The sequence below is a fragment of the Saccopteryx leptura genome, chromosome 10 (assembly GCF_036850995.1).
Source record: "Saccopteryx leptura isolate mSacLep1 chromosome 10, mSacLep1_pri_phased_curated, whole genome shotgun sequence".
Taxonomy (NCBI): domain Eukaryota; kingdom Metazoa; phylum Chordata; class Mammalia; order Chiroptera; family Emballonuridae; genus Saccopteryx; species Saccopteryx leptura.
Window position 1 is genome coordinate 74,391,548 of NC_089512.1, and position 16,937 is coordinate 74,408,484.

Below are 16,937 nucleotides of genomic sequence, written 5' to 3' on the forward strand. Positions count from 1 at the left end.
GGAATGCATAATCTTATAGCCCCTTTAAAAACTGAACAAAAATCGTTATTAGACTCACCAGCCATTTGCAGTGTCATCATCTTTCATTATTCCATCAGCTCATGCTGAGCTCCAAATGGAATTTCATAGCTGCAGTGAGAAGCATGCTTCTTTACCTGGATTGGATTTAATTTCTTCTCAGCTGCATCTCCTGTGTCAGCCTTCACTGTCACTCACCTCAGTGTTCTCAGTGCAGTATCAGAGATGAGTAGGGAAGGAAAGTAAGAAGGAGATAGGAGACCCCAAAACAATCTCCTGAACAGTTCCGGGAAACCAGTCTCATGAATGATGCTGTGTTTATCTTGGCTCCAGAAATGCAATGAGTCATTGAATAGTGATGGGAAGTATGCCTGTGTGCACAGCATTCAGTAAAACTGCCTGTTAATGAACTTGTTTTCAACAGAGCTGTCAGAGATGGACAAGAACCTGGGTTCAGGCTTGAGGGCCTCTGCCAGATGAAGTCAGCAGCAGCGTGGCCAGATTCCACCAGCAGAGTCTTGTTAAGGTTCACATGCAGAGCATGAGGCCCAGAGAAGCCAAGGCTCATTTGCAAACGCAGGAAAGGAGACCTGCCATTGGAGTTCCCAGCTTTTAAGACAGATGGCTTCAACCTTTACAGTAAATGTGTTCTGGGAACCTTGAGATTGGGAGTGGGCCTCTGGACTTGGACTTCCTACATGAGTTCCCAGCTGCACATCTTTTCTGCTGACCAAGCAGCCTACACCATGGGCCAGTGTGAGAGCTGATTTACTATCAAGATGTTCTCCTCTGCCTGGTGACTCATGAGCTATTTCGAGTAGTTTCATGAGATGGTTGGATGAATCTACCATCAAGTCAACTAATACTTAACTTCCTGCATCTGTCTGTTTACCCATCGGTTCATTCATTCACTTGTGCATTCAACCGTTTATTCATTCCACAGTTGTTTATTAAGTGCCCTTACTGTACATGTGATTTTCATGTGGCTGTTCTCCCAGTTCATTGTAAAACTGGAGCTTCCCAGACCTATCTTTGCATTGTGCTTTGTGTGGCATGGAGTAGTTCATAGGCAACTGTAGAAAGTCGCTCATTATGGAAGACCCACACAGACTTCATGCTTTGTGCCAGCCTCCCATAGCTTCTAAGTACTTATCCTTCTGAGTTTGTAGTGGTCAAGAGTGCAAGGATTGACACTAACTAGCTCTGTGTTCAAATTGGCTAAGTTAATTCACCTTCATGAGTGTGGTTGTTAGGATTAAATAAAGCAATACCTTAAGCATAGGGATTTTAAAATGGCAGCTTTTAGCTTTCTTTTAAATAGCCAGAAACAACCCAAATGTCCATCAGCAGATGAGTGGATAAACAAATTGTTATATCCATATAGTAGAATACTACTGTGTAATCAAAAGGAATAAACTCTTGCTATTTGCAACATGAATGAATCTTAAAATCATTAAGAATGAAATAATGAAAGAAACAAGGTGAAGAAAAGTATGTGCTATAGGATTCTGTTTATATGGAATGCCAGAAAATTTAAATAATTGTAGTAACAGAAAGCAGATGATTACTTGGGTAGGGGAGAATGTGGTGTGGAGGTGAAATGAGAGGGGAATTTGAAGAGGGCAGAGGGAACTTTTGAGGGTAACATGTATTTTCACTTGTCTTGATTATGCTGATTGATTTGTGAGTACTGTATATGTCAAAAGTTATCAAAGTGTATACTTTGAACATGTGCGGTTTATTATATTTTACATACCTCAATAAAATGATGGAATGATTGATTGATTGATTGATCCAATGAAGTTGCTCTTTAGCAAACAGAAAGGCAGGCATCCTCTCTCATGTCAATGATGGAGTCTTTCTAAAGTTCCATGGTTGCCTTGGGAAGTAACTGAGCCTTTGGCCAAGAAGCTCTGTTAGAAAGAATTGCTCAGTACTAATTATGCATAACAAAAAGGAGATTTGAGACAAAAACTCAACAACCTCCAGATGGATGGCACTGAAAAACCATTTCCACAGACTGGCTTCTTTCATCATCTCTGTTCATTCCCTAGGATATGCCTAATGTGTTGTTGGCACTCAATAAATAGTAATGGTAGTTGTTACTGCTATGGCAATTAAAGACTGATTAAAACTCAATGATCAGATCTTGCAGAGGGAAGCTAATTCTTCAAGCAATTTCTGGACCTGCATTTCCTGAACCGAAAAGATAAATTCATAAGCTCTCAGCTTGGGAGGGACCAGGGCTGCCACATATAGTTATATAGTTTGCACAAAGGCGCCTGGTAAAGGAGGTGACTGGAGGCTGATTTCTACCTGGGCTCTGAGGCCTCCCAGAAAGGGAGTATATTTTACCACAAGGCACTTTAGAGCTTACCTGGTTGCTTGCTTTTTCTAATTTGTAGTTAGGAGGAAGTCTTTTTCTAATTTTCACAAAGGTAACAAAAAATGGAGCAGCTACCAAGGAGGAACTGTAAACATTAATTAGCCTAGCTCAATGCTGACTTTTCATTTCTTGCTTCCCTGCAATCCTGGGGTTCCGGGAAACCTCCTTTCTGACTCTTGACAAAGGGTGCTGGGGAAAGGTGGCGCCCCACCCTCACTGGCATCGAGTGATGGGTGTGAGGAGGAGGCCGGTTATGATTTCTCCAGTGGCAGAGACCCAGATTCTGAACACCGGGTCCTTTTTTGTGCTCCATCGTTTTGCAAATCATTACAAGCATCCTAGCCTTTGACAGAGGGACAGCAGGGAAAGGAACTGAAATGTGAACCAACTTATTTTGCCAGCCACTTGGCAATTGTGTTCCTGTTGTTTGAATGAGAGGGTCAAGTTAAACTCTGAATAAATTTGAGCTGAGATGGTGCATGGTTTTGAAGCATCCATCCTCTCTTGGACTCCATTGCTGGGTGGATAATCAAGAATCCATTGAGAGGGTGAATTTAACATGAGAAACAGCTGTGCTGAAGTATGGTCAGTGGTCATCCCAAAGCATGGTGATTAAAAGCCTTGGCTCTGTTGTCAGCCTCATGGGGGACCTGATCCAACTTTGCTACTCTGACTGTAGTTATGATTGGAGCAAGTTGTTTCACCTGGGTAAGGTCATTCTTTCTCTTTTATAACATGACGATAGCAATGTAGTGGTTCCTGCCTTATGCGGCAATGATATAATCCTGGCATGTCAAGAAACATTAGGTATAATTACTGATTGGAAAGCTAATAGGTGTAGAAATACTTTTCTTGGAAAGGTCCATCTGGGGAAACCAAGCTGAGATTTCAGTCTGAAGCTCTTGTTCAGAGACTTGGAAGGAGGGAAGATGTATAGATACAAGACTGTAGAAATTATTGAACCTAAACCTTGTATTTGATATTTAAGAAAACAATCTCAGAGGAAGTATGTATGACTTGAACACTGTCACATAGAGCCAGCAGTTAGGAAACAGAGTTCATTTACTTCACTACTATTCCCCTTGCAACATCTGAGGAAAGTACTCAAGGACTAGATCAGAAGAATACACAGAAAAGGAGGCTTTCATGTCAAGATAGAGTTATGAATCAGAAAAGTTCAGTTTTAGACAGTCATTGCACTTTCTAGCTTCTGTTCCCTATTTGGAAAATAAGGGCATGAAATCTTTTCTTGTCTGTCTACAGTAAGAATAAACAAGATAATGTTTCTAAATTGTAAGAAAAAAAGGTGATAGAGTTAATAATTAGAGAACAATAATTACTTTTAACATACTCTATAGCCTTCATAATTTTTGTCTTTTTGATCGTTCAATACCTGAGAGAGGCATCTTAAAATCTCTGATTCTGGCCCTGGCCGGTTGGCTCAGCGGTAGAGCGTCGGCCTAGCGTGCGGAGGACCCGGGTTCGATTCCCGGCCAGGGCACACAGGAGAAGCGCTCATTTGCTTCTCCACCCCTCTGCCGCGCCTTCCTCTCTGTCTCTCTCTCTTCCCCTCCCGCAGCCAAGGCTCCATTGGAGCAAAGATGGCCCGGGCGCTGGGGATGGTTCTGTGGCCTCTGCCTCAGGCGCTAGAGTGGCTCTGGTCGCAACATGGCGACGCCCAGGATGGGCAGAGCATCGCCCCTTGGTGGGCAGAGCGTCGCCCCATGGTGGGCGTGCCGGGTGGATCCCGGTCGGGCGCATGCGGGAGTCTGTCTGTCTCTCTCTGTTTCCAGCTTCAGAAAAATGCAAAAAAAATCTCTGATTCTGTTAATATATTTGTTTCTCCTTCTATTTCTGTTTCTGCTTTATAAATTTTGAGGCTTTATTTTTAGATGTCTTCAAGTTTATGATTACATGATTTTGTGTTTGTGTGTGACAGAGACAGAAAAACAGAGAGAGGGACAGACAGGAAGAGAGAGAGATGAGAAGCATCAATTCTTTGTTGTGGCTCCATAGTTGTTCATTGATTACTTTCTTATATGTGCCTTGACTGGAGGGCTCCAGCAGAGCAAGTGACCCCTTGCTCAAGCTGGTGAGCCTGTGCTCAAGCCGGTGACCTCTGGGTTTCGAACCAGGGTCCTCTGCATCACGTCCAACACTCTATTCGCTGCACCACCCCCTGGTCAGGCACATGATATTTTTGAACCTTTCATTATTTTTCAACACCCCCCCCCCTTTTTTTTTGCATTTAACTTAACATGGAAATCTTTTATGGTTCTTGAAAAGTTTATGAACAGCTGCATTAATATTTTTTAGGAATATTATTAAGTAGTGAACTGGTGGCTATTACAAAATAATTTATATCAATAATTTTGAAATGACAAAGAATTTATTAATCAATTATGGCATCCTTGTTTATCTCTTCTAATTGTATTTATTTAAATTCTGGTTTGTGCAATATTAGCATTGCACATTAGCTTTCTTTTGGTGAGTAACTGCAAGATTGTATTTTTCTATTCTTTCATTTCAACCTTTTCTTATAGATTTAAGTAAGCAACATGTGATAGCGTTTTTCTTTTAAATCCAAACTGATCATCTAGCTTTTAATTGATGAGTTAATATATATATACTTTTACTTTGATAACTTAGATAATTAATACTACCAGTTTTTTCTGTTTTTTATTTGCCGTCTTTTCTCTTCTGCCCTGTTCTATTTTCTTGACTACTGTTTTTTAGTAAGGTTTTCCCCTTTCCCTTCATTTTCCTTTCCTTGTTAAGCTGTGGAACACACTTTCATTCTTGCGATGGGTAGCCCGAAGTTCTTTACTGCCAGCCACACTGCATCCCTTGTTCCTCTTCAAATAGCTCAGCTTCCTCCAGCCTCAGGGCCCCACACTGCTATACCTAATGCCTTTCTTCCCTCCTTCATTTAGTTTTAACAAACATCCAGTTATTTTGATGTTTCTCTTTTTCTTCTAAATATAGCAGGGACCTGATGTGATGTACATTTTAGTGTCATTTCTTAGATTACTTATGAAAGATTTTTCTTCCCATCTTGCATAGCCTGCACCTCAGTATAATTCTGAGTCCCTTTACCTGACTTTGAATTTAGACGTTTTCTGGCCCAAGTAAAGTATAAGTTTGGATGATTTCTCTTTAAAACAAAATCATACCAATACTAATAATTTTTGGATCATTTCATGTCTTTGTTTCACATCTTTGCTTACTTCATTTAACATGGATAAGAACTGATCCTGAAACACCCCATTTTTATAATATTATAAAAATATATGAGTAAAATTAGGACTTTTTTTCTTTTCTTCTATTTCCTGCATATTTCCTACAGAGGTTTAGAGTGGGTTTCGATAGAGTAAGTGAAAGAAGGCTAAGGAATGCCATTGGCAACAAAGGGAAGTGTGACCCAGGTCACAGAACACCAAGCCTAAAGGCTGCCACTGCACTGAGCAGTGTCCTTGTCTAAGCATGTAATGATATCTGCTGGTTTTGGAATTAGACTGTGATAGCGTGAGGATAGCACTGTTTGAACTAGATGTCAGAAATGTCAGGATGCTGCAGAGTGCCTGCCCAGATCTGCCTACTTGGGTCTGCGTCCAGTTGATACTGAGTTCTCTTCTCCAGCAATTATCCACTAATGCATTTGGTCACTTCTCGGGCCACCTCAAAAGCAATCAGATGACTCTGTCATGAGCTAGGACGAGGTGCTACATAATGGGAATTCTATGATCTGTAAAATGTTGAGTTAATGCCCTGAGGCTGAAAATGCAGGAGACATGACCTCGGCAGGGAGGATGGATTGCACTGGTCTACTCAGTGGAAGCAGGCTCAGAACCCTGAGTCCCCAGGTCCTCCCCCCCGTTTGTTACAGAGTCTCCCCTGCACTCCCTGATTGTCTTAGGAAAGTTGCTTAGAAAAGAACTTAAATGTAAGTGTAGGTATATTGTCTGATTCATTTTCCCCCCACTGATTTTCACTGTAATCTCAGAAGAGCATTAACACAGAACATTTGGTCCCAACATGTTAATAAAAGTCACTCTCCACTAGTCAAATTCATTGAGACAGAAAAACAGTGGTGGCTGCCAGGAGGAGGGGTGTAGGGAGTGAGTGTTTAATGGGTATGGAGTTTTACTGGGGGAAGATGAGAATGTCCTGCAGGTGGATGGTGGTGATGGTTGCTCAACAATGTACTTAATACCATTTAAAAATGGTTCAAGTGGCAATTTATGTTATATGTATTTCACCACAAAATAAATACATGAAATAGAATAAAATAATAACATTTAAAAACATAATGTCAGGTGTTGAAGCAATTGCTCCAAAGACCACATTGTTTTTTGCGGGGGTGAACTTGAGCACATTAACTTCTCTTGCTTAGACCTTCAAGAAAAAGAATTTGTCAAGCCCGAGTCAGTGTACATGACCTTTGCTACATAATGTATGCACAGAACATTCACAGCGCACACGCTTCCATATAAGGTGGTTGATTTTTACCTTCTTTGGAATTCTACCTTGTCCATTTGGCTTTCATGATTAATGGCCAGTCCAGCCTGTTTATTATTCAAGGCTTTAACAGGAATCACAAGCTCAAAGAATAAACTGTGATTCATTGCATGCTCAGGGCAGAGTAATCCTGGTTCAGTGGGGTGAAGTGGGATGAGCATGAGCTCTGAGACGCCCCTGCCTCTGCCTCTTACTTCTGTGCAGGTCAATACATTGTCATCCAGTCAACCCTCATCGTTCATGTATTCAAGTATCAGCAAATGCACCTGTTAAACTTTGTTTGTAACCTCCCCCCAGATCAACAGTCACAGCACTTACACGGTCACTTCCAGAAAGGCACAGAGGGACAAAAGCTTTGTGTGAACGGCCCCTCCATACGGGCATGCTGCCAGCTGAAATGAACGAAACAAGGCTGTACTTTTGTTTCCTGTTTCACACAGTAAGCAGGTGTGCTTTTTGTCATCTATTTAGTACCATGTTTTTTGCATTTGTGCTTTTTGTTGGGGATTTTACTCTTTGAAATGGCTCCCACACTTAGCACTAAAGTGCTGTCTGGTGTCCCTAAGGGCAAGAAGCCTTTGAGATGCCCTTATGGAGAAAGTATGTATTAGAGAATCTTCAGTCAGAATGAGTTACAGTGCTGTTGACTGTGAAGTCGATGTTAATGAATCAACATCATATATTAAATAAGGTGTCCTTAAATAGAGACACACACATCAAACAATGATATGGATTCTTTTATTGACAAAGATATTGTGACCAGAGGCCTGTAGGAACCTATTCCTGTGTGTCCTCTAGGAGCAGTGGTTCAACAGTCACTAATAAAGTGTTTGCTGTGACTTTACAGAACTTATCCACCATGAATGACAAGAACTACCTGTACTTCCCTTTCCAAAAGGTCATCTCTTGCTCACACATCACTCCATTCTTTCCATGCTGTGGTAGGGAGCAGGGCTGTTCACAAATGATTGACTCCCTCTTCTTCCCAGACATAAGGAGGGGGCAAGAGATTGAACTTTCTCACTTCATGCAAAGTATATATGGCCATGTGACTTGCTTTTACCAATGAAATGGGCTCAGAGGTCACATATACCGCATCCAGGTAAAAGGGTTTCATTATCAGTGTTAAGCTCGTGCCTTCCTTTTGTCTGCTGATCTGAAAACGACAGTGTAGAGCAGGTGTCCCCAAACTACGGCCCGAGGGCTGCATACGGCCCCCTGAGGCCATTTATCCGGCCCCTCACCGCACTTCTGGAAGGGGCACCTCTTTCATTGGTGGTCAGTGAGAGGAGCACTGTATGTGGTGGCCCTCCAATGGTCTGAGGGACAGTGAACTGGCCCCCTGTGTAAAAAGTTTGGGGATCCCTGATAGAGCCTCCATCACCTGGGCTTCTGCGTACCCATATCAGAGATGATATGTGAGCGAAAAATAAAATGTGGTTTCATGTACTGAATATATAAAGAACCCCTACAACTCAATGACAGAATAAAAATCAACACAACTTTTACATGTGCAAAGGAGTTGAATAGGCATTTCTCCAAAGAAGACATGCAAATGGCCAGTAAATACATAAAAAAATACTCAACATCACTAGTCATTAAGGAAACACAGATCAAAACCACAGCGAGATACCACTTCCTACCTACTAGGATGGTTATAATGTTTTAAATGGAAAATGACAAGTATTGGTAAGGATATGAAGATATTGGAGCCTTCACACATGTACACTGCTGATGGGTATTCCACCACTGGGGAAAACAGTGTAGCAGTTCCCCAAATGGTTAAACACAGAATTACCTTGTGACCCAGCATTTCTACGCCTAGGTATACACCCACAGAACTGAAAGCAGAGATTCAAACAGATACTTGTACACCAGTATTCACTGAAGCATTACAATAGTCAAAAGGTGAAAAGAACCCAAGTGTCCCGTAAGCAAGATGAATGGATAAACAAAGTGTGATATATTCATGCAGTGGAACATTATTCTGGTTTAAAAAGGAATGAAATTTGGACAGATGCTGCAACCTGAATAAACCTTGAAAACATAATGCTAAATGAAATAAGCCAGACACTAAAGGAAAAAATTATATCATTCCACTTCAAAGAAATACCTAGAGTAGGGTAGTTCATAGTGACAGAATAGTGGGTTTGAGGTTACCAGGGGCTGGGAGAAGGGGGAATGAGGAGTTGTAGCTTCATTGGTAGAGAGTTTCTGTTTGGGGTGATGAAAAAGTTTGGAAATTGAGAGTGGCAATGGTTGCACAATATTTTCAATGTAATTAAAGCCACTGAATTGTACACTTTAAAATGATTGAAGTGGTAAATCTTATATATGTTTTACCACAATAAGAAAATTTCATTTTTTTAATTAAAAAGCAACTGTGGGGCAAAGCTGGTAGTATATTGGTGATGGTTGTTTCTGTGGCATAATCTAGTTCATCCTACTCAAACCTTCCTTCCTGTCTGTTTCTTTGAAATGACATAATGTAGGACGTTTAGAGCTTTATGGCCGTATCGAACGTTGAACTTGCAAGCCAAGATAATTCCTTCACTGATCTTTGTCCTCGCAGAACAGGGAAAAATAAATTCTTCTAATTGTGTCCTTCATACATTTGAAACCTAGTGGGCAGGCAGTGTAACCTGGGCTGAAAGTGGCCATAGTGGTCAGAAATACTTATTTCATAACATGTAAGTGAGCTCCTTGGTTTTTTATACTTTTCCACACGTTCACACCTTCAATTACTTTAATGTTCAAAGATGAAGCTGCCTTAAATGAACTGATTCCAAACAAAGATCACCTGTATTTTAAAATGAGTTTCTAACAATGTCCTGTGATCAGCAAGCTCTATTTAAAAAAGAATTCTTCTTGGAATCATATAGCATATCTCATTATCCATCACATTGGACAGTTAGAAAGTTGAATTTGTTCTAGGATTTCTTCTGTTGCTGCTTTCTAAACTTCCTTCAAAATGGGTTTACTTAACATTGTGAATCTGTACTTACTAATAATAGAGGGGGAAATGGACTAGTTAAGTCATATGTGAAATATAAAATTAAAAACAATGACTTAACATACAGGGAAGATACCATATAGGAAACTCATAAGGAGTTCACCTAGGAAAGAAGTAATTCCAAAATCAGATATTTATGGGGACACATATTGCCAGGTGTTCAGCCAATATTAGGGTCTCCTCCAATACATAAATGACTTTAAAGGTTTTTTAGTTCTGTTTTATGCCTAGGGATTTAAAAACAAAACAAGAAGGGAAGAAAAGATATAGAAAGAAAGGGCATAATTCTGTGGAGAAGGAGGCCAGCAGCCTGTACATGTTTATAGCTCTTCTATTCTTTCTACCTTTTAAAGAGAGTTCGCCACATACCCCGTGTGAGTTTCTGTCCTGCTGTACTGAACTGGCTTGTACAGTATCACATGATCCAATTGGTCAGCTTTCAGGAATTTTGTAAGCCAGTTGTTGTAACTTAATTATATAATCTTATAATAAATTATATTTAAAACAAAGATAATACATACTCAAAACTCATCACACCATAGTTCCTTTCCCATAGTTCACTTCTGTGCTCTTGAGGCCATGTCATCTGTTCTATCCATATGGTAGAACTGTGATATGGTGGTATGCTAATGTATACCTCTTCCCAGCCCCACAACCAATGATGTCACATTGGTAGCTTGAAATCAGCCATAGTGGGATTATTTACACCATTGAAATTGGCAAATGCTATGGATTTAGGAATTTAATCTGTTGGGTTTTTAAGGTTGTTTTTTTTTAAAACTTTGTAGTAGTTTTGTCTTCCTTTAATGGCTTTTGCATTATTTTAACTTTTCATTATAGTCATTTCTCTACTTGTCTTATACACGCTACTGAAATGTAACCTCCTGTAACCTTCCTTGCATTTGGTAGACTGCTTTTAGTCTGCTCCAGCTGCAGAGACAGACTATCACGGACTGAGCGGCTTAGACAGCAGAAACTTACTTCCTCACAGTTCTGAAGGCTGGAAGTTCCAGATCAGAGTGCCAGGAGGATTGGTTTCTGGTGAGGACTCTCTTCTTGGCTTGCAGACAGCCACCTTCTACTGTGTCTTCACTGTGCATACGCACCTCTGGTGTCTCTTCCTCTTTTTATAAGTCCTTTAGTCGTTTCTGATAACAACCCCAGCTTTGTAACCTCATTTAACTTTAATTACCTCCTAAAAGTTTCTGTTTCCAAATACAATCTCATTGGAGGCTAATGCTTTATGAATTTGCAGTGGAGGAGGGGGCACAATTCAGTCCATAACATAGGTATTTATGACTTAAGCATTTCCTTGAAAACAAAGGCATACGGAGCCTTCCTTGTGTGCCTGCCTCTGTGCAAGTTGCATCATATTATCTGAGCCCCATAGCATTGCTTCAAGGTAAATACAGGAGTTGACAAAGGTAGGTTTACAGTTGTTCATATAAAAATGACATGCAAATTATGATTATATGATTCTACCAGAATAAAATGTGTTTTGCATACTCACAACTGTAAATCTGTGTTTGCCCACCCCTGTATTATTGTCCCCATTTTACAGATGGAGATAGTGACTCTATAACAGATGAAGTAACTTGCCCAACTATGTACAGATGGTAAGTGTTTAATCCAGTATTCAGACCCAAACAATGTGACTTCAGAGTTCAAATACTTAACCACTGTAGCAAACTGCCACCTGCTTTTTTCATACATATATCTTTGTGTATTTTGTCCAACAACAATATTGAAACCCTTACCAAAAAAAGTAAGCAACTGTTATTGATGTCACCCCATTAAAATAAAAATTTATTTATAAAAAAAAGTAAGCAACTGTTGAGGAATTTTTAGTAGAGCATATATGCAAATGTGCAGACATTTCTCAGAGTGCTTTGGTAAAATTGAGGTAGGGGAGTCTTCATGTAACTGTAGCTTAAAAGAAAAGTGCTTAAACTCCATGGTCTTCCATTTCTGAGACCTTTTCTTTAAGACAGGATAAAATAAACACCTGTCATATAATGCTCCAGACTAACTGGAAAGTATTTTTTAACTAAACATTGAGCTTTAATATTCTAAATTTAAAAAATTATAAACTGAGAGATTTAGAAAGAACAAGCATGTAGAGAGAGCCGTCAGAGGAACAGAACAACTCACGTGATTTAGAATTACAGTCCCTGCCTAAGACTCGGTGTGATTATTTTCTTCAATTTGTTTGAACAATTTTGACTCAACTTGGAAGAAATTCCCTTGCTTCAAGTACAAGTGGGCGTTGTTTCTGTCCCTTTCTCATAAAGAAACTACATTGGCAGTTATTCATTTTATTCATCCTTCTCTAGAATTTCTTCTATCCACCACACACCAGTATTCTCTGGTGTGAAAGCAAGTGCTTTGATGGAATGAAAGGGACACTGTGCATTTTATTCCAGTTTCTCCTAAAACCTCACTTGTGTATTCTCTTGCTTCATGTCCCTGTCTAAGTCCTTTGTTAAACCAGAAAGTTCTAAAGATGAGATTTGACTACAGCATGCATCTGTTCAACTAATATTTATTGAGCACATACTACATGTAGGACCCTCTTCAGGGACTATCTGGTAAACAAAGTCCCAGGTGGTCATATTTGAGATGGAAGAAAGAGACAATGAACAAGATGATTATGTATCAGCAACTGGCAAGTTCTTTGAAGAAAAGCAGGTTAAAGATTTATCAGCACTATTGACATTTTGGTTCAAATCTTTCTTTACTATGGGAGCTGTCCCATGCATTGTAGGAGGTTTAACAGCATCCTTGGCCTTGACCCACTATATGTCAGTAGCACACACACACATGCACACACACACTCAGTCATGGCAACCAAAAATGTCTTCAAACATTGCCAAATATGCCTTGGTGGTCAACAGTAAGCCCTGGTTGAAAAATTGAGAAGCTCGGGTCTAGAAAGTAAGAGATGGGAGTGCTAATTTCCTAATCAGGGAAGACCTCTCTTATAAGGTGACCTTTGAGCAAAGACTGGACATTGTGAAGGTGGACATCATGTAAACATCTGGGGGAAGAATGGTCCCATCAAAAGGAATGGTAGTGCAAAGGCCCTGAGGTGAGGGGATAGCAAGGAAGCCATTGTTGGCAGAACTGAACAGGAGGATGATAGGAAATGATTTTATCAACCAGGTCTTAAAGGAGCAAGGTCATGGTCATATAGGTAGGAATTTGGCTTTGAATCAAAGGGGGGATGGGCAGCCATCAAGGGTGTTAAGAAGAATAGCAACATGACCTGGTTTATATTCAGATAGGGTTGCCATTGATGCTGAATACAGAATCAGCAGTGTAGACACAAAGGAGAAAGCCAGCAACCAGGGCAGCCATAGCAATAACCCTGTGGGCGGGGTCATGCCTGAAATCTGGATATGTTTTAAGCCTATCTCTGACACATTTTGGTGATGAATTAGACATCAGATGTGATCAAGAAAAGTGTGTGTGTTGTGGGTGGAGGTAGTTTGATGTACTCCTCTGAAAATACCCCAAATGAGTTTTTCCTTCTGATTTTTGCTCCTAATCTATAAGAGTTTAAGTATGGAGACATTGTTTAGGCATTATATTTTAGACAGTTATATCCTAAATTACTTCCCGAGTAAACCAATTAAAATTATAATGTGGGTCTCCTGGAGAAACAGAAAGGAGACAAACTCAGTACAATTATACCTCTTAGATGCCACTTAACATCACTATTCTCCTATTGCTTGGAGAATGAAATTCTGGCAAGTAGAGGCAAAATGAGCAAACGCCCCCCCCAAAGCAGCCCATTGCCACTGGCTCATAGCTGGAATGCTACCCAATTATTCTCCAGGACCCCATTTGGGAAGCAATGTGCATGCACTCTTCATAAAAACCACCACGTGCTGCAAATTCAGGCAGCATCTCTCATTTCTCTGTATTACCTGCCTTCTGAGACCTCAGGAGTAGTCTAATTATTGCCTCCCCAAATTGAAGTAGATTAACTGAGGTTCTAAACTTCTCAAACTGCAGGAGAGGGAGAAAGTGAAAGTGAAGTGAAGACACTAGGTAGTGTCTGGGTTAAGATGGGCTTTTGTAAAACCTTCTATATTTGTCAACAGACATTGGAGATTACACCCCAGGGCTTTTTTACCTTTAAACCTGGTAGAGTCATGTTTTCTCTCCCTTTAAAGCAGTGTTTCTTCTGGTGTGGTGTGAGGTGCTTATTAAAAATGCAAAATTCTGGGCTCCTTTTCAGACCCTGAAGGATGAAAATTGGAATAATGTTCAGTAAGGGCCTCAAATGATTATGGAGTATGCTAATATTTGAGAACCACTGCTGTATCATTTAGGAATTGCATTTGCTTCCTATAATAAAGATTGTAAATAAAGAAATAGTTTATTGCTCTCATTGATAAATGAAGTTCAGATGACAGGAAGCAGGAAGATGGGGGCTGGGCCCAAAGGGCCTTTGCCAACTGCTTAGCATCCTTTAAAAGAGCCAACTCAGAAGTCACATCCGTGCATATTATTGGCCAGGATTTATTCACATAGCCACTCGTAGCTGCTAATGAGATGCAGAAATATCGCTCTTAGCTGGGTATAGTGATAATCAAAGTAAAACAAGGGTATTCCCATAAAGGAAGAAAGGAAAATGGGTGGTGTTGCCATATCTATTGCAGCTCCCTTACACCATCATGCCATGGCCATGGTGTTGTGGGAAGACTGCTTAATTTGAAATACTTTTTTTTTCACTTACTATCAGTTTATTTTGTACCATGTGTTTATGGAAAGCAGCAAAGGAAAACATATTCGTCGTTTCTGTAGCCAGTCAAACCGATATATTGAGAACTACTATATCCATTTCTTTCTTCTCTCCTATCCTCAGCCAGTCTCTTTTTTTTTTTTCTTGATAAGGAAGGTGAGGAATCCATGATAAACAGAGGGAGAGAATGAGGAAGCCAAATCAAAAGTGGCAGTACCACTTTTTAGCTGTGTTGCTCATTCTGATGAGTATAACGTACCAAGCTCCAGGGTGTGGGAAAGGTTCACAAGCTACTGTACAGAAAAACACTCCTGGCATAAGAGCCATTCAATAAGTAAATACTTTTATTGATCCCTTCCTTCATTTAGATGATGAATGCTAATCTAAGATCAACCAAGAAAGTCTGACTTTGTTTTTGGGTTCCTGCTTTAAGAAAAATAGGAATGCTTTTGATATGAAAAATGTCCCACCCAAAAATACAAGCCCTTTTCCCTCAAGAGTCCTCATTCTTGCCAAAGCTGATAGAATTCCCTTGCTATCACACATATGTAGGTTTGGAAGGAGGCACCTGCAAAACTGGGTTGGATTGGACACGTTCCTTCCCCTCCTAGGCTTCCTGGATCCCTTAGAAGAAACAGGAAGCCCACCATTTACCTGGCAACCTCATGGGGTTGGCTGCAGAAGGAGAGCACTTGGGTAACAACCTCCCAAAGTGGGGTCCTGGCCCACCAGCAGGGACATCACCTGAGAAGTGGTTAGAAATGCACATTATCAGTCCCGTCCCAGGCTTACTAAAATAGAGATATGTGTTTTAACCTTTCAGGTGGTTCTGATGCAAGCAAAAGTTTGAGAACCATCACTCTATTTTCTTATTTTTATTTTTTTATATTTTATTTATTCATTTTAAAGAGGAGAGAGGGGGGCTGGGGGAGCAGGAAGCATCAACTCCCATATGTGCCCTGACCAGGCAAGCCCAGGGCTTCGAACCTGTAACCTCAGCATTCCAGGCCAATATTTATCCACGGTGCCACCATAGGCCAGGCGGGAACCATCACTCTAAATAAAGCACTGCGCCTCCTATTGTCCTGATACACCAAGGTTGTTGGTTCTGTCCCTCATCAGGACACATATAAAAATCAACCAATGAATGTATAAATAAGCAAGACCACAAATTGATGTGTCTCTCTCCTCTCTCTCCTCTCTCTCCCTCTCTTCTTCCCCCTCTTCCCCTCTTTCCTTCCCCTTTCTCCCTCTCTCCCTTTCCCCTTCTCCTCCTCCCTCCCCCTTTCCTTCTCCCCCTCTCTTTCTCCCTCCTCTTCTCCCTCCCCCTTTCTTCCCCCTCCTTCTCCTTCTCTCCTTCCTCTCGTTCTCCCTCTCCCCTCCTCTCCCTCTCTCACCTCTTCCCCCTTCCTCCCCCTCTCTCTCCCCCTCTCCTCCCTTCTCCCTCCCCCTCTCTCTCTCCCTACATCTTCCCCCTCCCTCTTCCTCTCCCTCTCCCTCTCCCTCTTTCCTCCTCTCACACCCTCTCCTTTCCTCTTTCAAATCCATAAATTAAAATACACACACACACACACACACATATTTTTTAATTAGCTCACTTTTTTTTCTCCAGTGAGGAGTCATTTACTGTCTCTCTTCCATGTGTGCCCAGGCAGAAATGTTTGTCAAAAGTGCAAACAAGCCCAGTCTGGGTGAGGCCTTGCTCTGCAGACTCATTTGCACACTGAGTTCTGACAATCTGTCAGGCAGACTAAAGGATTGCCAAACCTCCCTGTTGGGAATAGTACTCTAAATGCCTTCAGCTACTTCATTTTTATAAGCCAGTTTATTGTATTCAAAATTCTTTGTTTATGAGGAAATGTACCTTGTACAGCTTCACCCAGGGCAGAATCACAAGGCACTTCTACCTGGGAATGTTTAAAGGAAGGAGAATTTCTAGATCTAGAACATTCAACAGACCTGCTCTTGAAAAATAGGCTCAATATGTCAGTACACACAAGAGGAAAAATAAAGATAATGATGATCATTGACAAAACTCTATTGGAATTGCTTAATTTACTTGTAAAAATTAGCAAGTGAAACATATTTGGGCTAAAATGAGCAATCTGCAGGGTTTTCAGTGGTGGTGTTCAGTTTAATTTTTGGAGTGCCAGGAAGTATACTAAGTATTTCCCTTGGTGTATGTTTTGGGCTATACGATAGTTTTATTATGGAATATGACAGAGGGTAATGCATGTGATGTTTCTGTGCGT

At 40.7% G+C, this 16,937-nt stretch overlaps 1 protein-coding gene across 7 annotated transcripts in view; it reads left to right on the top strand.

Annotated features, from left to right (window-relative positions):
- The window catches only part of PRICKLE2 (prickle planar cell polarity protein 2), a 402,478-nt gene that overhangs the window by 321,442 nt on the left and 64,099 nt on the right, over positions 1-16,937 (top strand). Inside the window, exon 2 of one of the 7 annotated variants that reach the window (XM_066350407.1) lies at positions 11,497-11,551. The exons of the other annotated variants lie outside the window; for them this stretch is intronic. Coding sequence (XP_066206504.1) covers positions 11,549-11,551 — 3 coding nt within the window. The 5' untranslated portion in view covers positions 11,497-11,548. The remainder of the gene's footprint in view (positions 1-11,496; positions 11,552-16,937) is intronic. 7 annotated transcript variants of the gene reach the window in all.